General features: G+C 42.0%; 1 protein-coding gene across 4 annotated transcripts in view; it reads left to right on the forward strand.

Annotated features, from left to right (window-relative positions):
• The window catches only part of RPTOR (regulatory associated protein of MTOR complex 1), a 220386-nt gene that overhangs the window by 59917 nt on the left and 136919 nt on the right, over positions 1-23550 (forward strand). For all 4 annotated transcript variants that reach the window (XM_075846163.1, XM_075846165.1, XM_075846164.1 and 1 more), the window contains exon 2: positions 6737-6839. In XM_075846163.1, the coding sequence (XP_075702278.1) occupies positions 6737-6839 (103 nt within the window). The remainder of the gene's footprint in view (positions 1-6736; positions 6840-23550) is intronic.

Genomic DNA, 23550 nt, shown 5'->3' on the forward strand with positions numbered 1-23550 from the left:
ATGGGAGTAGGGGTGCCCTGGTAGTAGAAAGATATCACAGGGGTGCCCCCATGGTAATAGAGTTTTGACTTACTGGGTTGCTATATATCCAGGGTTTTGGAGCCAGTTGTATCCCTTAAGGAGCAGGTTTCAGGTGTGTGGCTAGAGGTTGGATTTCTTTTGGTTGTTTTTTTGCGTTACTTTTCATTAAATATTTGTAAACCTTATGAATACAAAACCAAGAACTAAAACAACGCCGATGGAGGTCCACCAATGGTTTTATAGAGGGCAAATACACGAGGAATATGGGACAAGGCACATAAAGGTTTTGGAAGGTCCGTGTTAATCGTGTCTTTGATGGTCTTGGAGATATGGATGTAACATTACAGGGAGGAGAGAAGAAAAGAGGATGAATGTCCACTGTGTTTCTGCTCTTAAGACCTATGGACACCTTACTTTACTAAGCAGTTTTAGTGTTTTCCTCCAAGAGGCAGCCATGTTATGCTACATGTATGACCAGATGTGGCTTTCCCCGGGGATAATGGCTTCTTTTTAGAAAAGAGTGGTCTTTGTGAGACAACCCCATAAAACTCTTATCTGAGGAAATGATCTTGCAACACGTTGAAAAGTTAGTTCTCCAGATATTGAATACTTGGGTCATTCAGAAAAATTTGGCGCCATTAAACCTAGTCATTGGCAGTTTTTTAACCCACCCTGATGTTTGACGCAACTGTACAGCATAGCCGGGAAAGGGGCGTATGGAACGGGCTCAGCCCGCTCCATCCCCAGCGGGTGTCTACTGTATGTTAGTCGACACTTCACTTTAGCAGCCGGGTCCCATTCCCCGCAACCTGATCGTGTAGTGCATCTTTTTACCGGTTAAAAAAGAAAGTATTGCGATCATTTTATCGTATCAGCAACACAATAATCGCTTGTTCAAGTCCCGTAGAAGGAATTTTTTAAAATATATAAAACAACTTTTTCCCCCTAAGAGAATCTACATAATTTATATGGCAGCGTTCTTAAAAGTCAGATCTATTCTATTTTAACATTAATTAACCCGCAGGGTGAATGCCATAAAAATAACTATAAAAATGCCAGGATTGCTGCTTTTTTGGTAAACCTTTCTACTAAAAAAAAAAAAATGGAATCAAAAATGATCGGAAAAAAAGTATGTTCCCAGAAATGGTACAAATAAAAATGACAGATCGCCCAGCAAAAAAGCCTTCAAACTTCTCCATTGACTGAAAAATAAGAAAAGATATGGCTCTCCCAGAATATGGCGACACAAAACATATATATTTTTTTAACATTGTTTTTCATTTGTAAAAGTAGTAAATCCTCAAAAAAACTATAGAAATTTGGCATCATCGGAATATTGACCTGCAGAATAAAGTTTAACATATCCTTTTTACCGCATGGTGGACGATGTAAAAACGAAACCTCAAAAATTATGGAGGAATAAAAAAGTTATTTTCCCCATTCCAATTTTTTCTTTTTCCAGTACGTTAGATGGTACATTGAATTGTGTCATCATGCAGCTATTTTGACGGAAAATTAAAAAAGTTATGGCTTTTGCAAAGCGAGGAAGAAAAACTAAAATCTCTGGAGTTTTACATTAGCTGTATATGGCTTTGGCCGGGAAATATGTCAATTCCGTAAGATATGCCATAAATGACTGATAGGACCCCAGGGGGTCCTGTGACCCCTGTGCTGCCGTATAAAACAGCCCACGGTGGCTTTGTTAGGGAGGAGTCTGCATGCACAAATCTTTCTCCGTGCTTGTGATTTTGTCCAGTCCAATGCTGGCCTTTTTAAAAAAAAAATAATCCACTCTCAATATCCCCCCCCCCCCCTCAGTTCCAGCTCTTTAGTATGTATCCAATCTCTCTGCCGTAAATTCTTACTCTGGAAAAAACTACTGCAATATGATTTATGCCCATATGTCATAGTAATGTCCCTTTATCCTGCCCCCACCGTCCAAGTTTATGCTCCATTACTGGTGTTTTTATAATGAGCCCGCTGTTTTCGTCGTTCTAGTACTTCATCTGCTGTACGCTCCAGTTTTCTTGCTTTCCTTATAAATTATACATTTGTGATGACTTCGATGTTACTGCAAGTGTTTTCTTCCTCTTGCTTAGAATCCTAATGAAGACCTGGGGGAGCCTGGTCGCGGGTGACTCTGTGACTTTTGTTGACATAGTTTGAAGTGTAATGATATGTATGTACGTATGTATACATATATGGGAATCTCCATGTCTAAGGCTATGGCTCTTCTCGGTCAATATTTGAGTATAAACCCAAATTTCTCATGCATCTGCATAGCTAAGAGCAATTGTGTTTCATTGTATTACCATACGTGTTTTACTAAAATTCATATTGATGCAGATGTTAAGTATCTGAACTTATGAAAGCCTTCTTGATTAAAATATTGTACCGTCTTGTGTGCACAGCTCTTTTGCAGACTGTTGTGTCTCCATGGTTACAAACTACAAACAAACCCTGTGCATAGTCTAATCCAGCAGTCGTGTTACGTCATGCCCTCTCTCCCCACTTCGTGCTAACATACAGACAATAGTAGTATTTCTCTTCGCACGTGACAATCCCTACTTGTTAGAAGGGTCCCTTGACAATAAGCTGACCACAAGGTGTCCCTCTGCTGGGACCACCAGCAAACATCTGTTATCTAAGGGCAAATGTGGCAGTTAAGGTGGCCATACACTTTAGAGCGCTGTCAGCCGAGCGCTCGTTCAGCCGAGCGCTCGTTCAGCCGAGCGCTCGTTCAGCCGAGCGCTCGTTCAGCCGAGCGCTCGTTCAGCCGAGCGCTCGTTCAGCCGAGCGCTCGTTCAGCCGAGCGCTCGTTCAGCCGGGCGCTCGTTCAGCCGAGCGCTCCTTCAGCCGAGCGCTCCTTCAGCCGAGCGCTCCTTCAGCCGAGCGCTCCTTCAGCCGAGCGCTCCTTCAGCCGAGCGCTCCAACTCGCGACTCACCCATACGCATGCATGCTCGGCCCAGCATGCATCTGTTTTCAAGTAGTGTGAAAACCGCTGCCAGAGGAGTCTTATCTATTTGCAAACAAAAGGATTGGGCATGTTAAAATTTAACATGCCAGACCCTTCTCTCCCCTGACATCTGCCTTTGGGGGAGATTTAGGACACCACCATGTATATTAGATGGTCAGCCGGTGCATCTTAAATCGGCGGGTTCAGCCGACATACGTCTAATGTGTATGGCCAGCCTAAGTGTTTAATTTCCCTGCAGTGCCACCACAGGAGAAATTGTGCATTCTACATATTTTCTGTAAATTAACAGGTTGTCTGTGTAATACAGGACAGATCCCCCCCCCAGAGTGAGAGATGCTCTTTGTGTCTTCTCTCTCTTCTGGCTAAGAGATGGGGATCCTAAACAGAGCTCAGAGCTAAATGAACTCAGAATTCCCTAATAGGGAATATAAAGATGTTTTTTCTAAACCAGTCCTCCTCTTTGTATATGTCCCCTCTCTATAAGCTAGAGCGGAGAGCTGCTACAAAGTGTCTCTTGCTCTGGCGAACCCATGGCAAATCTGTCTAGTGGTAAGGTAATGTGGTAGTTTGGCACATATCACTGCGACTAGACAGAACGGAACTAGGCATGACTGGGAAAGCAGGGAGTTGACCTCTGTTGGGGCTATAATGGTCGGTATATCTTTTTCTGAGAACGATATGTTATAAACAGTATGTCCAAGACTTTTCTGAATTTAATTTGACAAAAGAAGCCATCTAAACGGCTTATATGTAATGATTGTGCTGATGACCCCGACAAGGGAGGAACAGTCAATCCATAAGATGAGGTTTGGTTTCTGAACTAGCAAAAGTCAGACTCTAAATATGATATTCATGCACTATTAAAGAACATTTCTGCCCAGACATGATTAATAAATTAATATAATAGGCATTAATGGATGTTTTGAGTGTAAGCTTCAAAAACTATCTAGGTTAACTAGAAGGTAAGTGACTACCACTCTTGAGGGACAATTTTCAAGGGTGTCGCTGTTTATGGGTGGAATTGCATAGGTCTACGATGTCAACGGCTTGGTTCTACTCTGTTGGAGAAGACTAATGTCCTTCCTGACATTCGTTACTTCTGTAGCTGAATGGACGTAACATTTATTTAAAGTTTTTTGTTTTCGGTGGAATTATGTCCTTGTTTTTGCCACTGAGCGGAATTCCAGAAAGACCAAGACAAGGCTTCGAAAGTTTTCTCTGCATACAAGTCAGGGTGTTTAGCATTGTGGACACATGTGACTCCCTCTGTCCTGTTGGTTTTAGAAATTTCCCGAGGTGTTGTCTATATTCTTGTTGTCCTACGACTATCATCCCTAGAGACTGACCACATTATTTGTGAAGACTTTAAAGCGTGTCTGATCTCCAGATATACTCATAACTTCCACCGCTCCGCCATAATTTGGTTAAGGTATTTCTCCCCATGTCCCTACTCGTCGGTGCCATGCTCTCACTGCTTATTGTGTGGAACCTGGGTCTCTCACGTTTTCCTATCAGCTTCACAGCATAACCTCTTATTACAAACTCTCTCTCAGAACTTTTCCTTCATGTATCCATAACCTCGTTTTTATGCCGTTACTTATTTTTATAACGGCTGTGATACGAAGATTTAAAGGAATTAGGTTCATAGAGTTTGGGGGGTTTTGAACACTTGTATTATACTGGTTTCCAAAAATGTGTTTGCGTTATTTTACAAAGCTGATCTTGAACCAAAAATATAGTTACTTGATAGTGTATTGAGAAACCATTCTTGAGATAGCTAGATTTGGCCACATAGCATTGGAACTTTTCCCGGGAAAAGGGACATGAACAAAAAGTTATTGCCCAGTACTTAAATCTACCCTTACATTGCCCTGAATGTATTATTCTGGGGCGATCGTGGAGTAAGTTGAAAAATTGTAACCACTGGGAATTTTTTATAAGCATTTCGACCAGTGGAGCAGATTTCCCTTGGTCAGTACCAGTCATTTTAGCAACATGCAGGTAATAATCCTTTACACTCGTCCTTTCACGTCCAAAACGGGAACTTTTAATTGATTGCCATCCTTACCATAGGCCAACATTGTTTGAACGGTGGGGGTTTGACCCCTGGGACACCCATCGATCGATAAAATAAAGAGACCATGGGGCTCCATTACTCTTTGCTGTTTATACATTCACAGCAAAGTGCATACAAGTGTGAATATGCCTGGTACTGCAGCTCAGCCCCATTCGCGTCAGCTGCAGTACCGGGAACAGCTATACTTTGTATGTATTCAGTCCCAGCAAGCACCGTAGCCCCTTTTTTCTGCGGATCGGCGTGTTCCGTGGGTGTCCGACCTTATTGGCCTATGATAAGGATAGGCCATCAACTGAAAATCCCTTTTAACTAGTGTTCTACATGAGTTCATATTACAAATTCCATTATATCCAACACCCACTTGGTTAAAGAGGCTCTGTCACCAGACTAAAAATGCGCTATCTCCTACATCATTTTATCGGCGCTGGAATGTAGTTAACAGCAGTGTTTTTTATTTTTGAGAAACAATCTTTTTTCCGCAAGTTATGACCTTTATTACATTTATGCAAATTAGTTTCTTAATGCCCAAGTGGGCGTTTTTTAACTTTTAACCAAGTGGGCGTATTACAAAGAAGTGTATGACGCTGACCAGCATCATACTCTTCTCTTCATTACACCCAAGCTTGTTTCACTGAACAGCATGATCTCGCGACACCACGCTGTGACATCACTTCCGCCACAGGTCCTTCATCCCTCCGTCTGAAGATTGAACATAGATCGTCTCCAGGCGTATGAGAAGTTACAGTCGTCGGATCTGCAGCAGCAGCGGAGGAGGCAGCATCACACAGTGCAGGTAAGCATATAGAACTCCCTAGAGATGAAGGACCTGTGGGCGGAAGGGACGTCACACGAGATCACGCTGTTCAGTGAAACAAGCTTCGGTGTAATGGAGAGAAGTGTATGATGCTGATTGGTCAGCGTCATACACTTCTTTGTAATACGCCCACTTGGTTAAAAGTAAAAAAAACCGCCCAATTGGGCATTAAGAAACTAATTTGCATAAATGTAATAAAGGTCATAACTTGCTGAAAAAAAATTGTTTCTCAAAATAAAAAACACTGCTGTTAACTACATTCCAGCGCCGATAAAATGATGTAGGAGATAGGGCATTTTTAATCTGGTGACAGAGCCTCTTTAATTATGTTGCGTTAACCATACAGGGTGAGTACTCTTACCAACGCCTATGGTATGTGAGACATCTCAGGATGCTGGCTGTTCTACTGACCCGTCAGGGGTCCAATCCTACTCTTTTCTGCCCTGATTAGGAAAGGTTTTATAACCAATATGATCATTTTCAATATGTTGGCAGGTCTGTTTTTGCAATGTTGAGGTGTCGGTAAATACTAGAAGTTGATTAGTCTTCATCTCCATAAGTTAATGCTTCCAAAAATGTCCTTGTTCCAACAAGTTCTATCCCTCTTGCCTTCATAGACCCATATTGGCCAGTTGTGGCTCTTGGTATTCATGTTCCTAAAGTATAGACTTCTTTATCAACTTATCCATACTTGCCGCAACCATTTCCAATGGAAGGAATCTTCTAGCCACATTGTTGAACGTATAAAGATGTAGCTTGTGGATTTGTACTAGATGGATGGTAGGAATGAGGAGAGTCCCCATGTTCACAGTTGTGACTGTAATTTCTGTTTTCATTTTGTTCTAGATGAAAACGGTCAGTGTGGCCCTTGTATTGTGTCTCAATGTTGGAGTTGACCCACCAGACGTGGTGAAGACCACCCCATGTGCTCGTCTAGAGTGTTGGATTGGTAAGTACCAAGTAGTTTTCGATAAATGTTTATCTTTATGGAATCTGTCACGTGATCGTATTCGTCGTTCGTTATCAAGGGTATTGTGGTTCAGCAAAGGTTATTTATGATTTTCAAGATCTGCAATCTGCTCTTCATTGTTTACTTCCAGAAGATAAAAATTTTTTCCAGGTCATGTAATAATCACACAGTTGCTAAATTAGCATATGCCTAAGGGCCAAGAAGTACACCAAATACCTTTTTCTACATTTCTTGATGCCATATTTTTGAGTTTATTCCGTTTCCTACCAATCCCAGCTCTAAAGCTTAAAGGGGTTATCCGGGGACCGAAAATTGCATTGCAATAATATATTTTTGTGAAATGAGGTAACTTACTAATATACTTTAGTTTGAAATTCTATACTAAATGATGCAGTTCAGACCTTGTGAATTGTTCCCGTAAGTACAGGAGCTTTTCTAATAGTGATGACTCTCCGATGCGGCCCACATGACTGAGGGCTTGCTTCATGTGCTGTTCGTGAACATGACCGCAAGGGGTTGTCACATTTCCTATTGCTTGAGTCCCGAGCAGAGCATCAGCTAGTGCTTTGCTCGGGACTCCAGCACTGCCCCCGACATCCATATTTGGTTAATTCAGGGGTTTCCAATCGCTGGAGTTCCTGAGCAAAGCATCAGCTGATTCTCTGCTCGGGGACTCCAGTACTGCTGCCGACGTCATTGTCCATATAGGGACAGTGACGTGGGCAGAAGTTCTGGAGTCCCCAGGCAAAATCAGCTGATGCTCTGCTCGGGAACTCCAGCGATCGGAAACCCCTGAATTGACCAAATATGGATGTCGGGACCAGTACTGGAGTCCCGAGCAAAGCGCTAGCTGATGCTCTACTCGGGACTCAAGCAATAGGCAATGTGACAACCCCTTGTGGTCATGTTCACGAACAGCACATGAAGCAAGCCCTCAGTCATCTGGGCCTTGTCGGTGCGTCATCTTTATTAGAAACGCTCCAGCACTCCTGGAAATGAATTCACGAGGTCTGAACTGCACCATTTTAGTACAGCATTTTAAATGAAAGTATAAATATATTATTGCAAAGCAAAACTTTGGTCCCCGGATAACCCCTTTTAATAAAATAAAAAATAATAGTTAAGAATTCCAAAAGAGTCTTGATCGTCATCGTCCCCTTTGGGAAATACATTTACCTTCTAGTGAATGACGCTGCTAGATCACCACAACAGTGTCTTCGTATTTGACCTTGAAAGACATCCCAATAAATAATTACAATGGGAAACTGAACCACTTGGATATTCCTTAATGGAAACCAGTCACCCCCTTTTTACCTATTAAGCCAGCAATACCTGGTGGAAGTGGGTGAAAAATAATTTTTAAGTAGGCTCTGAACCGTTAGTATTCGTTTTTTTTTTTTTTAGTGTTCTTGTGTCGTATGCTAATGAGCATAAGAGTCCTATCTTTGTTATCTTTGTTATCTTCATTCCTCAAGTCTTTCAGAGTTAACCCCGCCTCCTTACTTTTGAGTGACAGCTCCTCGCCTCCCCACAGCACACACTAAATCCCGCGCTTGCACATCGATGTCCTGTTCTGGGACACCCTAGCAGCGCATGCGCAGTAACTAGATTTGAGACCCGGACGAAGCAGGGAGGGGTGTCGGACCATACCTGACGGGCGCATGCGCGCTATCTCAGATGAGCAGTGGCCAGCGAGGGGTGATTAGCGTTCAATAGGTGAAATGCTAGTGACAGGTTCCCTTGAATGTACTGATGGATTGGGGTCCTACTCCTGGAAACTGCAGCAATCCCAGTGGAAAAAATATTTAATGGGGCGCTGTACTGTAAAAGTTTGCTGCCACTAACATATTCTCCAGCGCTGTACGGAGATTGTCATTGTTCACATCAGTCTCTTTCACCAATTCGACTCATAATCTAATTTCCCTATCTCGGAAACATACACACACATAGGTTACATAGAGGAAACCCAGGGAGAACATAGAAACTTTATGCAGATGTCCTTACTGTCCAATTCATCTTCAATGAAAAATGAAGCAACTTTGCAAATAGGCCTGGATCCTGCAGTCCTTGTCCCTTTCATTAGTTCTCTACTTCTTCCTAATGTCATACATTCAGTAAGCTAGCAAGAAGTGGGGGACAGATAGAAAGGAGTATGACTTCAAAATCAGACTACCCAAAGTTTGTTTGTAGTCTGTTTCCATGGAGACACAATTTTTTTTAATCAAGATTATTGCAAAGATTCTTCATTTTTTCATTTAAGAATCATTAGAGCAACAAAAGGATGGATGCGTAGGAGGGCATACTGTTTTAAATGGTGGGGGGAAACAAAAGCTTTTAAATACTTGTGCTTGACCTGCAAAGTGAACTGGATTCTCCATGTGAAATGCCGATGAAGCACCGATTTTTAATAGATCTGTAATAAGTGGCTATATGACAGCCTCCCGTGTATTTAGCGTCCAAATGCAATACGTGAAGATCACAGGTCTCTGATTTTTCACAATAATTTCTCTTGCCTCTTAAAGGTTAATCCTTAATGAGTCACATATGTTATTTTTCTAAATTGTGGATTCTACGAAGCAACTGATTTATCAAACAGGACAGTGACAAATTAGCTGCGTCTGATGCAGAATTTGGGGTTGTTTATCCCTATGGTGATTTTCTCTGTACATAGATCAGTGTCACCGCTGCATTGTTTCTGTATTTTCTATGGTATTTATCTTGCTTTAACCGGTAACTAAATAAATGAGGAAAGAACAGCTGAATCTCTGACAGATATAATAAGATCCCGCAGCAATGAAACAGTAAGTACTCATTGTGCTAACTGCCAAACGCCATGTGTACCTGCTATAAACTAGGCATTAGCAGCATTATTGTACTTGAGTGAGACACTGGTAAATTATTTATGGAGTGGAAAAAGCAAAGTTACACCTTTTAAGAACAGAATCTATTGCTGGGACTTGGCAGCAGCCATTTTATTATTTTGCCAAGGGCCATGTATTGTTTTTTTTTTTGTTTTTTTACAATGGGAGGGGCTTTCTCCTGTGTTCACTATCGCCCTCTTCTGGATGATGAGGAAAGGGACAGCAACCCTGTGCAGTTTTCTGGATCACAAAATTTGTTGCCAGGACAGTCGGTCTGTGCTTAATAATTTAACTTTTGGTGATAGGCTGACTTCTGGACACCTGCATTTAATTCCTGTCCCACAAGTCTGGCACAGGTCAGGTTTTGACCATCCGGTTTTAATTAATTATTTTCATTTCTCAAAGGTTAGAGGCTACTGGTCGGGAGCGTCCAAGGGTGGGATCCAAAAGGATAAAAATGGCAAGATCACCTGAGAAGTGATGCTGCTGTTTTTATCCTTGTAAATTCCACCCTTGGACTCTCTCGACCAGTAGCCTCTAACCTTTGGCTCTACAGGCGTTGTAAAACTGCAAAACCTAGCATGACAGATGCTGAATGTCAGGGCAAGGCATGCTGGGAGCCCTAGTTTTAGAACAGCCACAGATTGTGAATCTCCGCTCTACACTGGCTTAAACCAGCAAACACGGCTCTATTAAATTTACTGGCCATATTGGACTTCCTTATTTTCTGGTATTTAAAGCAAAACTCTATCCAAAATGGAAAGGCAAGTTCAGAAAGCCTGTAAATAATAAAAAATAAATTAAAATCATCTGTATGATATTTTAAATAACAAGGGGTAGCTAAGGATACTCCCTTGATTTGGGGCGGTCCAGACTACAGTTGTCAGATCTTGTCCAGCAGCTGAAGCATAGAAATCAATTTGTCAGTTCTCTTCCTACTAACTCTGCAGAGTGCAGCAATGTCTACAGTAATCCAGTGACCATGTCATAGCCTGTATATAGGAAGACATCTGACAACCCTGTTACTGTGGTTTTACTGCCGTTGAGGAGAAGTTTACCTGATGAATTTAGTCAATGGAACAAAAGCCCATTCCCCCCCTTGCCCGTTGAGTAGAATTTTTGTTTAACACTATATTTTATGTTTTCCTTTTCTATGTAGTCATAGAATTTTACACTTCATCTATCATTGATTATAATATGCGGTCGATTTGTAATTATAATGTACAATGGAATCAACAGAGACCTTTGTGAAAGACGCATCGTGACTGGTAAGTCATCGCTGGTGATGTCGCACTCTGCACTGTTAGCGCCAGGGCCCCGTATACTATGATGGATCTCCCCTCCGCCAGGCTTCTGCAATTAGCATTGTAGGAGTATGTGCAACATGTTGTCTAAATCTGTTATCCTGACAAGTGGGACTGTTGGGATCCAGATGGGTATTCGAGGTAATGATTTCCATTTATATAACGTCACCCACTCCCGGAATGACAGGTGTCTCTCCCCCTTGATTTTCTATAGTCGGGCATTATTCACTAGCTGAAAAGTAAATAAAATATGTTTTAGCTGTGATATTTGCTTGCAGACAAGTAAGAAAAAGTGTGGGGGGTGAACAGGCATTGCGGTCCCTACGGGAGGCTGAAGGCGTGCACTGACGTGCAGCGTTCACATTGTACATAATTGACATCATGCGGGCAGGTTAAAGGGATTTCAGTTTCAAAGCACAACTGCTGAACATGAGGCACGTAAATCTGTCTCCCGAGGAGAGAAACATGCCCGTCACACCACGCTCTTCTTTTCTGGTTATTTTCATGCAGTTCAAGCGTATTTTTCTTATGGGAGGAGCGCCCAAAGATAAAAATAAATGACTTATTAAGACGTATTAATGGATTATTTATTTTATTTATGAATGGCTGTGAAGTGCGGTTTATTGTTCCTGCATCTGATGAAAGAAGCCGGAGTACAGTGCATTTGTATAGCGCTGGGTGGAAGCCGCTTGCTTTTTAGAAATACAGGGCACTAGGGTATTAGTACGTAGGGCATAATGTTGGCATTATCTAAAGGGGTGGGGCACTGCTTAAATAGGCGTTCCACCAAAATATTGTCATTCCCGGATAGGCAACAACCTCCTGGTGAATTGACGTGCTGAGAAGCATCATTTATTGCAACAATAACGAACCTCTCAGATTTCTGTTTGTCGAGCACTCGTTCATCCAACCGCTATCTGTCCTGACCATTCCATTAACATGCGTGCTGGCTGGGGAAATACAGCATGCCTGATCCCTGTTTCTTTCTACATCTGCCGCCGGAGGACTATCGGGCTCCATGCGCGCCACCCAAAATCGGGTTGTTCAACCGACTTAGATCTAAAATGTATGGTCCGCTTAAAGGGGTTCTCCCATCTTGAGCATTTATGGCATATCCTGGAGTTATCACCTATCATGATTACGGGTGTCCAATGACCCCGTTCGCCCATTCCCTGCTGCCAAAATAGTCTATGGAAGTCATGGAAAGAGCCAAGCATTCAGCGGACACCTCACCATTGAACTCTTTCGAGGCTACCCTGGCCTTCAATAGGCGAATGGGGGTCAACAGACCTCTGTTTTCCCGATAGGGGAGGGTCCCAAAGGTGGGTCTTGGACCTATCAGGCATTTATGGCATATCCTGTGGATATGCCATAAATACTTAGAGGCTCTGTCACCACATTATAAGTGGCCTATCTTGTACATGATGTGATCGGCGCTGTAATGTAGATTCCAGCAGTGGTTTTTATTTTTGACGGAGTTATGACCTATATTAGCTTTATGCTATTGAGTTTCTTAATAAACAACTGGGCGTGTTTTACTTTTTGGCCAAGTGGACGTTGTACAGAGGAGTGTATGACGCTGACCAATTAGCGTCATGCACTTCTCTCCTTCCCTTTACACTGCACATAGCGATATCACTATATTGCTATCTGCAGCCTCATAAACACACTATAACATTACTGCAGTGTCCTGATAATGAATATACATTACCTCCAGCCAGGACGGGATGTATATTCAGAATCCTGACCACTTTTGTAGCGTCTCTGTGAGATTTACAGCAAGGCAAGCGTAATCTCGCGAGATTATGATGTAACCGGTCATTTCAAACGAGATTACGCTTGCCTTGCTGTAAATATCACAGAGACTCTACAGAAGTGGTCAGGATTCTGAATACACATCCCGTCCTGACTGTAGGTAATGTATATTTATTGTCAGGACACTGCAGTAAAGTTATAGTGTGTTTATGTGGCTGCACATAGTGATATAGCTATGTGCTGTGTAAATGAATGGGGAGAAATATATGACGCTGATTGGTCAGTGATTGGTCAGCGTCATACACTCCTCTGTACAACGCCCACTTGGTCTAAAGTAAAACGCCCAGTTGTCCATTGAGAAACTCATTGGCATAAAGCTAAAATAGGTCATAACTCCGTCAAAAATGATCGTTTTTCTAAATAAAAAACACTGCTGTAATCTACATTACAGCGCCGATCACATCATGTACAATATAGGCCACTTATAATCTGGTGACAGAGCCTCTTTAAGATGGAAATACCATTTTTAAGACATAGGACTTCCAAACTTTTGTTGAGTCCTGGTCCAAGCACTTTTTATTTGTATGGGCAATGCTAGTCGGGTCTCCGCAGTGGGTAACAGCGGTCTGCTTGGAGTTCCACAGAACCTAAAATGTAATGCCGTCCTTCCTGGATGGCACCTATATAGATTTGCTCTCCTTCTTTTGGCTGTCCTAGTAAAGGCACCAAGTAGTTAACACCATGTTCTTATATCCATCAGTGTCAGCCTGCACAAGACTGAATTAAGCCTCTAATCCTCCTCTCACGAGGACTCAACAGGCCGTGCAGATCTGGGATCGTTCTTTGTGAATTGTAATGAAGCAGCGCTCATTAGGATCTTCTTATTAATGGTTTGTCACAAAGTTCAGCCTAATGCTTTCCAGGAAGAGGTGGGTTCTTAATAACCCTGTAGTCATTTTAATTAGTTGCTTTTTTGCTGCTCGTGCTCAACCCCTCCTCCGAAACAATGAATGCAGAATTCTGATGTGAAAAAATATATATATAAAAAATATAATATATATTTACTCAATGGCCTTTTACATACTGCTGCAATTATTCTTAAGGCCTATAACCAGTAGTGCAAGTCTAAGCATTTAGAGACCCCTTGAGCTTCCACTGTGTGACGTCATCAGAGTGGTCCGATCATTACCTGATGGATTGCATCTCAGTCCAATTAGCTGATAGTGCCACCCATCATTTATATTGGGTGATGTTGCGGTTCTCCAATTTCCAGAGCTACACTGAATGAGGCCCTAAAGCTTTTCTACCCTATATCCATTTCATTGAAACCCACATAGATGGACCATATACAGGAACCTTGATGTCTAGGTAGATGCTTTTGATGCTACTTGACTTACATGGATTTAAAGAGGTTATCCTCTTTGGACATCTCCTTCCTATTTGACCGGCCCCCTGATGATGAACTGATTGTTTAGGCAGGGGTGCCACATGGATCCAAGGAAGCAGCTGCTGACTGATCCTCCATTCAGGTAAAATTAAGCATTACATGGCAACCCTTGGAGATGATACAAATATCTGCTATTTTGATTTTCCTTCATGCTGTTACGGTTCTCACTCGGAGGTGGATTCTTTTTGCATCCATTGGTTTGACACTGGCTAAACTGAGGTGCAGAATGTGAGGATTCACCCCATTCTTAAGCCTACAAACCACACAATGTATGGTCTTTCCCGGTTAGATCTCCAGGTCGGATGTCCAGGAGTCATCACCAGGGGAGAAGTCAGGGCGCAACAAACCATAGAAGAAGACGTAACCTGCACAAAACTAGAAGGTCGAACTGCAAGTCAAAGTCCGGAGGCAAGGCCAGGACTGGGTCAAATGCATTTCGCTAGTTAGATAGGATGTAACTTAATTTACACGCAAGGGTACCTAGGTGGATCTTCTCTATTTAAGCTGTCGCTGTGTGACATCAGAGTGGTCCAAAGATCATGGAAACCTGAAGTGGCCCGCGACTGACCGCAGAGAGCTAGCGGCCCCGAGTAGGAGAGTGGCGCTGGATCAGGACGAGTTGAGTAACACATGCTTTTACTGGTTTATAGTGGGTTATTATCAGTCAAGGGGTCAAAATTAAACTACTCTATGTATTTAACCAGGAATCTACCTCTTAGTAAATTAAATAACAGTCCACATTTACACTTGGAGACTCCAATCTTATTTTCTTTGAGGGCTTCATCATGAACGACATCTGTAGCAGCAGCTTATACGTTACCCAGTACCAAATTAATGAACGTGCTCTACAAATGTGAAAGGTTCCTGCCTTTAACGCTTTACGCCTTGGAAATGTATTAATGTAAGACAAGGCAACCTATCAAGGGTATCCGTTGTTCTGTAGCACCTTAGAAGAAATTTACAGCTTCTACTCTTGATGTTTATAGTCGAGAAAACACTCGTGTAAGGAAGTAAAAATCTTTTCCACTGTGATTTAGATGATTAAATACCTAATTCAATTTCCCAGGATTCACTTGGACAGGGGAGCACATATTTTGAAGGAGAATTAAGTCGTCTGTAATGGCTGTGATTTCCAGCTCATTAAACCAAGAAACCAGTTCTTCACTCTTAAATTGAAAGACAAGACAGAAACATGTAACGTGGTAAATTCCAAGTGACGTGAAATACTTGATGAGTTCCTGTCCTCTCCGCTTTCATTTGATCAGTTGTTTCAGGACTCTCCAGGAATGTTGGAACATTGCGTTTTATATCGTTTAGCTTAAAAACCTTCTAAAGTCACAAAAACCTGGTTCTCAGAAGGTAGAAAAAGATGAGGACAAGCACCAACGAGAAGAATCGAGGGGTACTATCGCATGAATCATGGACATGCACCTGAGAACCTTGAAGCCATATGGTCTTCAAGGGTTGGAATCGATTTGAAGGCACTTTGAGAAGGCATCACAGAAGATTCGATGTTAAATAGATTTATTTATTATTTTATACTTCTTTTTTATTAATTTTTAATTCTTTATGCAAGAAGAAGCAACAGTACAGTGGGGGAGCAGGGCACTTTGTTATCCATGCAACATGTATATCGGGTAGAGCTGGGCATATCGTGGAAAAAAACGAAACCGAAATTCAGCGCAACTAATCAATGTCATCTTGCACATTTAGTTTTTTTTTTCAATTATATTTTTCCCGGTTTAAACGGTGTCTGCATCTTTAGGGTGCAGGTACAGATTAACCCCTTCCCGCTCCTTGACGTACTATTACGTCATGGCAGCTGTATCGTTCGCGCTCCATGACGTAATAGTACGTCACGGGAGTAACGGCCGTTTCGGCCGTCCTCCCGACACATACAGGAGCTGTGACGCTGCTGTCTTGTTCAGCAGCTGTCACAGCTCCTACAGCGGGGACCGATCGCTGTGTCCCCGCTGATTAACCCCTTAAAAACCGCGTTCTATAGAGATCGCGGCTTTTTAGGGGTTAAGCTGCCATCGCCGGCCTGCTACGCGATAGCGGCCGGCGATGGTGACTATGGCAACCGGACACCAAACAATGGCGTCCGGCGATGCCATAGACGGAAGCCTAGTGGGTCCTGACAACGTCAGGACCCACTATGCTTGCTGTCAGTGAGTAGCTGACAGTTCTAATACACTGCACTACGCATGTAGTGCAGTGTATTAGAATAGCGATCAGGGCCTCCTGCCCTCATGTCCCCTAGTGGGACAAAGTAATAAAGTAAAAAAAAAGTTGTGTAAAAATAAGAAAATAAAAGATTTAAAAGTATTAAAAGTAAAAATCCCCCTTTTTCCCTTATCAGTCCTTTATTATTAATAAAAATATATAAACAAACAAATAAACTATACATAATTGGTATCGCCGCGTCCGTAACGGCCTGAACTACAAAATAATTTCATTATTTATCCCGCACGGTGAACGCCGTAAAAAAAATAAATAATAAACCGAACCACAATCACAATTCTTTGGTCACTTCACCTCCCAAAAAATGGAATAAAAAGAGATCAAAAAGTCGCATGTACCTAAAAATGGTACTGATCGAAACTACAGTTCGTTACGCAAAAAATAAGTCCTCGCACGGCTTTATTGATTGAAAAATAAAAACGTTATGGCTCTTAGAATAAGGTAACACAAAAAGTGAATGATTGTTTACAAAACTTATTTTATTGTGCAAACGCCATAAGACATAAAAAACTATAAACATCTGGTATCGCCGTAATCGTATCGCCCCGCAGAATAAAGTGAATATGTCATTTATAGCGCACGGTGAACGCTGTAAAAAAAAACGAAAAAAAAAACAATCGTACAATTGCTGTTTTTTAGTCACCACGCCACCTAAAAATAGAATAAAAACTGATCAAAAAGCCGCATGCACCCCAAGAAAACTACAATGGATTCCTCAAGGGGTCTAGTTTCCAAATTGGGGTCACTTTTGGGGGGTTCCCAATGTTTTGGCACCACAAGACCTCTTCAAACCGGACATGGTGCCTAATAAAAAAGATGCTTCAAAATCCACTAGGTGCTCCTTTGCTTCGGATGCCGATGCTTCAGCCCATTACCGCACGAGGGCCACATGTGGGGTATTTCTCAAAACTGCAGAATCTGGGCAATAAGTATTAAGTTGCGTTTCTCTGATAAATCCTTTTGTGTTATAAAAAAAATGGTATAAAGAGGATTTTCTTACCAAAAAAAAAATGTAAATTTCACCTCTACTTTGCTCTAAATTCCTGTGAAACACCTAAAGGGTTCATAAACTTTCTAAATGCTGTTGTGGATACTTTGAGGGGTCTAGTTTCTAAAATGGGGTGTTTGATAGGGGTTTCTAATATATGGGCCCCTCAAAGCAACTTCAGAACTGAACTGGAACCTAAAAAAATAAATAAATGAGGCAATACTTCGCTTCTTACATTATACTGATAATGAGCCGTGCCCACCCCGAGATGACCCCAGTTTTGACTGTTTGTATAAACGGAGACCCCTATTAGACCGTTCCAGTGCCCGGTTTTCCCAAGCATACACCCCTGAGAAGTGTATTTCTATTGATGAGTCCCTGGTACATTTTAAAGGGAGGGTTCAATTCCGCGAGTACCTGCCGGGTAAGAGGGCAAGGTATGGCGTGAAGATGTATAAGCTGTGAGAGTGCATCAGGGTATACCTACAGGTTTAGGATATATGAAGGAAAGGCCACCCCCAAACCAGACTGCATCCTGGACTACAATAGGTACATGGGAGGGATGGACTTGTAAGATCAAGCCCTGAAGCCCTACAGCGCCATGCGGTGTGGTATAAGAAGCTGGCCGGGCACATCATACAGATGGCATTGTACAATGCGTACATGCTACGTCGATGTGCAGGCCAGACGGGAACTTTCCTGGAATTTCAAGAGGTGATTATCAAGAACCTAATCTTTAGGGACCAAGAAGGGGGGGGCACCCAGTACTTCTGGAAGCGAGCCCACACGCATCGTACCAGGGCAACACTTTCCAGGAGAAGTTCCCCAAACTGGCAAGAAGGGAAAAAGTCAAAAGAGGTGCAAAGTCTGCTATAAGAGGGGGATAAGGGATGACACAATATATCAATGTGACACGTGTCCCGAATAACCAGAGCTCTGTATGAAAGTGTTTTAAAATTTATCATACATCCCTTGGTTTATAATTTACCCCAATTTTACTTACCCTGATGCACTCCACACAGCTTATCCCCCCTCGTCTTTCCCCTCTGATCCCTGCTGTGTGTCCAGGCAGCTGATAACAGCCACATGTAGGGTATTGCCGTACCCGGGAGAACCCACATTACAGTTTATGGGGTGTAGGTCTCCGGTCAAAATGCTCACTACACATGTAGATGAATGCCTTAAGGGTGTAGTTTTTAAAACGGGGTCACTTCTTGGGGGTTTCAACTGTTCTGGTACCTCAGGGGCTTCTGCATACATGACTTCGCACTAGAAAATCCCCAGTAGGCCAAATGGTGGTCCTTTCCTTCTGAGCCCTCCCATGGGCCCAAATGGCAGTTTATCACAACAAATGGGGTATTGCGGCCCTCAGAACAAATTGCGCAACAGAATGGGGTATTTTGTTTCTTGTGAAAATAAGAAATTTTCAGCCAAAACTACATATTATTTGAAAAAAATAATTTTGTTTTCATTCCCAGCCCAATTCAAATTAGTTCTGTGAAAAAACTATGGGGTCAAAATGGTCACAACACCCATAAATGAAGTCCTTGAGGGGTGTAGTTTCCAAAATGGGGTCATTTGTGGTTGGTTTCTATTGCTTTGATACCTCTGGGGCTCTGCAAATGCGACATGGCACCCGAAAACCAATCCAGCAAAATCTGGACTCCAAAGAACACACAGCGCTCCTTTCCTTCTGAGCCCTCCCATGGGCCCAAACGGCAGTTTATCACCACAAATGGGGTATTGCCGCACTCAGGACAAATTGGGCAACAGAATGGAGTATTTTATTTCTTGTGAAAATAAGAATTTTTGAGCTAAAATGACATATTATTGGAAAAAATATATATTTTTTTAATTCCCAGCCCAATTCAAATTAGTTCTGTGAAGAAACTATGGAGTCTAAATGGTCACATTACCCATAAATGAATTCCTTGAGGGGTGTAGTTTCCAAAATGGGGTCACTTCTGGTGGGTTTCCATTGCTTTGATACCTCTGGGGCTCTGCAAATGCGACATGGCACCCGAAAACCAAACCAGCAAAATCTGTACTCCAAAGAACACACAGCGCTCCTTCCCTTCTGAGGCCTCCCATGGGCCCAAACGGCAGTTTATTGCCACAAATGGGGTATTGATGCACTCAGGAGAAATTGGGCAACAAAATTGAGTATTTTGTTCCCTGTGAAAATAAGAAATTTTGGTAAAAAATTACATCTTATTGGAAAAAATGTCATTTTTTTAATGTCACAGCCCAATTGAAATAGATGCTGTGAAAAAACTGTGTGGTCAAAATGCTAACAACAACCATAAATGAATTCCTTGAGGGGTGTAGTTTCCAAAATGGGGTCACTTTTGGTGGGTTTCCATTGCTTTGATACCTCTGAGGCTCTGCAAATGCGACATGGCACCCGAAAACCAATCCAACAAAATCTGGACTCCAACAAACATATAGCGCTCCTTTCCTTCTGAGCCCTCCCATGGGCCCAAACGGCAGTTTATCACCACAAATGGGGTATTGCCACACTAAGGACAAATTGGGCAACAAAATGGGGTATTTTGTTCCTTGTGAAAATAAGAAATTTTGATCACAAATGACATTTTATTGGAAAAAATGACATTTTTTTCATTTCAGAGCCCAATTCAAATACGTGCTGTGAAAAAACTGTGCGGTCAAAATGGTAACAACAACCCTAAATGAATTCCTTGAGGGGTGTAGTTTCCAAAATGGGGTCACTATTGGGGGATTCCTACTGTTTTGACACCTCAACACCTCTTCAAACCTGGCATGCTGCCTAAAATATATTCTAATAAAAAAGGGGCCTCAAAATGCACTAGGTGCTTCTTTGCTTCTAGGGCTTGTGTTTTAGTCCACGAGCGCAGTAGGGCCACATGTGGGACATTTCTAAAAACTGCAGAATCTGGAGAATACATATTTAGTAGTGTTTCTCTGGTAAAACCTTCTGTGTTACAGAAAAAAAAATGAATAAAATTGAAATTCAGCAAGAAAAATGAAATTTGCAAATTTCACCTCCACTTTGCTTTAATTCCTGTGAAATGCCTGAAGGGTTAAAAAACTTTCTAACTGCTGTTTTGAATACTTTGAGGGGTCTAGTTTTTAAAATGGGGTGTTTTATCAGGGTTTCTAATACATAGGCCCCACAAAGCCACTTCAGAACTCAAGAGGTACCTTAAAAAAAAGGCTTTTGAAATTTTCTTAAAAATATGAGAAATTGCTGTTTATGTTCTAAGCCTTGTAACGTCCAAGAAAAATAAAAAAATGTTCAAAAAACGATGCCAATCTAAAGTAGACATATGGGAAATGTGAACTAGTAACTATTTTGGGTGGTATAACCGTCTGTTTTACAAGCAGATGCATTTAAATTCAGAAAAATGCAATTTTTTCAAAATTTTCTCTACATTTTGCAATTTTTCACCAATAAACACTGAATATATCGACCAAATTTTACCACGAACATGAAGCCCAATGTGTCACGAGAAAACAATCTCAGAATCGCTTGGGTAGGTTTAAGCATTCCGACGTTATTACCACATAAAGTGAAATATGTCAGATTTGAAAAATGGGCTCTGAGCCTTAAGGCCAAAACTAGGCTGCGTCCTTAAGGGGTTAATCCAATGGTAGATCAGGGGCATTATACTGTGAGGGGGCAGCTATGGGGGACTGTATCACAATCTTTACCACAATCTCCTACTCACACTGAATTTTCCAGGAGTCTTTCGCATTCAAAGCCCCATTTAAATTCCATTCAATGGAACCAGATGTGTCGTACAAAGGGGATATCGGTTATTTTTCAAGCCGAAGCACAATTGAGGGAGTCTCCTTTCACCACCACCACAGTGGACTAAATGCAATGTCAGAACAGTCACTTTACGGACCACCTGCTTAACTGTCATCCAGAAAAGGGTGAAAATCCTGCAAGTTTAAAATGTTGAATTGATTTTAAGGCTACATTCACACGAGCGTATCCGATTCACGCGCGTATGAATCTGGTCCATGTGTGTTGCGTCATGCATCAGTTTTCTTTGCGAGTGGCATGCGTTTTTCACACACTCACAAAGCAATAATTTTTTTTAATGGAATTGATGCTCAAATTACTCACCGCACACGGATGTGCATACGTGTGCTGTGCGTTATCTTCACGCACCCATTGACTTCAATGTGTGCATAGGTGCGTGAAAAACGCACCAATATCGGACATGCAGGGAGTTTCAAGCAACGGACACGCTGCTTGAAAACTCCTGCATGTGTGAATGGCCCCATCATGCACACGACCGTAGACTTTGTCCGTAATTACGGACCCATTCAGTTCTATGGCCGATGGACACCTTCCCGTGTATATATATATATATATATATATATATATGGGAAGGTGTCCTTGCCGTAGAAATGCTCCGCAAATGATAGGACATGTCCTATTTTTTGTTTTCTACAGACAGTGCTTCCATACTTTATGTGGGAGCATGGCCCACAAATGCGGGTGACTGTCCGCGGCCGGCCATGCCCGTAATCATGGACTGTGATTACGGGCACGGTTGTGTGCATGGGGCCTAACTTTTTGTATGCGGTCATCTTTTGACTGTGTAATTTGACTGTTAGCAGTTTGGCAAATCCCAGTAGCCAGAGCGATACATGGGTCTTCATGGGAGAAATATACATAATTTAGTTTTTTAAATCGAGACTATTTGCACAATTGCTCAATTTGTTATCTTTGATAGATTGCATCAATGGAAGAATTGGTTGCTTTGACTATAGTGCGTCAGGAGTTTCATTAAATGTTTCCACGGTCGATTAGCTTCACACAATCCTAAGATCAACCATATACAATGGCAAGTGTCGGTTGGAGTGATGTTAAGCACGCCCCCACTGGTTTCTGGAGCAGCGTCTTTCTCCGTAATGATGAATTACCTCATCTAGCAGTCTGATGGAGGAATCTGGGTTTGGCAGCTGCCGAACGCTGCCTACACTATTGCATAGTGTCTAGGAGGAATAATGGTCTGGTGATGCTTCTCAGGGTTTAGGCTAGCCATCCAACACCTTTTGGGATGAATTGAAATGCCAATTATGAGCCAGTTACTCTTGGCCGACATCAGTGCCTGACTTCACAAATGCTCTTTTGGCCTAATGGGCAAAAATTCCCACAAAAACACTCCAAAATCTTGTGAAAAGCCTTCCCAGAAGAGTGGTGGCCACAAGAGGAGCCCAGCTCTATATATTAACGCCCATGTTTTTGGAATGGGATGTCCAACAAGCTTTTATCGGGGTGATGGTATTGGGCAGTGATGAGGATAATTCGAGGATTTGTATTAAATATAGATATATTTTTTGGGGAATGCACTCTTTAATATTTTGGGACTGTACAAAGCCAAGAAGCGGAAGCCGGTAATCATTTTTTAATGTGTTTTGTCGATGAAACCATCTGTATGTAGCACAGAAGTGTATTTTGTGCTCCTTCTAGATGGATTGCGGATTATTTCGACAAGCATTGTACCAGGCCTACGGGCCACCTGGAAAATGCTTGTTACTTTATGATAGGTCTCTGATCACTTTAGCTCAGAGCAGCTTTCAGTATTTGAGTTGAAATAAATATTTTTGCCTGTTCTGTGGAGCAGCATGAATTCTATTTTTCTCCGCGAGTGAACACGTAATTTAATGAATTTATTTCTCAACGTCTTGATGTTCCTTAAGTGAAACAGCGCTAGCAGGTTGCAAGTGTTAAACGACTTTTTTTTGTCCTCGGGCCAACTGAGACCTTTGAGGCGGTTGACACTTAAGTCTTGAAAATTAAGTCTTCACTTGACAGAGGTGGGGGTGTATTCAAGAATTATTGATTAGTTAGATACACTCACTATTGATGTTTTAATTTCCTTACCTATGGTTTCCGTATGTTTGTTTTGTATTCCATTCATGGGCTCACCTAACGGAAAGGTCCAAAGCCAAACCCATGAACAGAGTCCCGACGCAGTTGGGAACGAAGCCTTAGATATTCGTTGGCCGATCCCAACAGTATCTATGAGATCCGCTGACCATGTTATCTAGATCTGACCACTGTCTTTTGAAATTTGGGTCTACCGTGTTA

The sequence above is a fragment of the Rhinoderma darwinii genome, chromosome 13 (genome assembly GCF_050947455.1).
Source record: "Rhinoderma darwinii isolate aRhiDar2 chromosome 13, aRhiDar2.hap1, whole genome shotgun sequence".
In the NCBI taxonomy this organism is placed as follows: domain Eukaryota; kingdom Metazoa; phylum Chordata; class Amphibia; order Anura; family Rhinodermatidae; genus Rhinoderma; species Rhinoderma darwinii.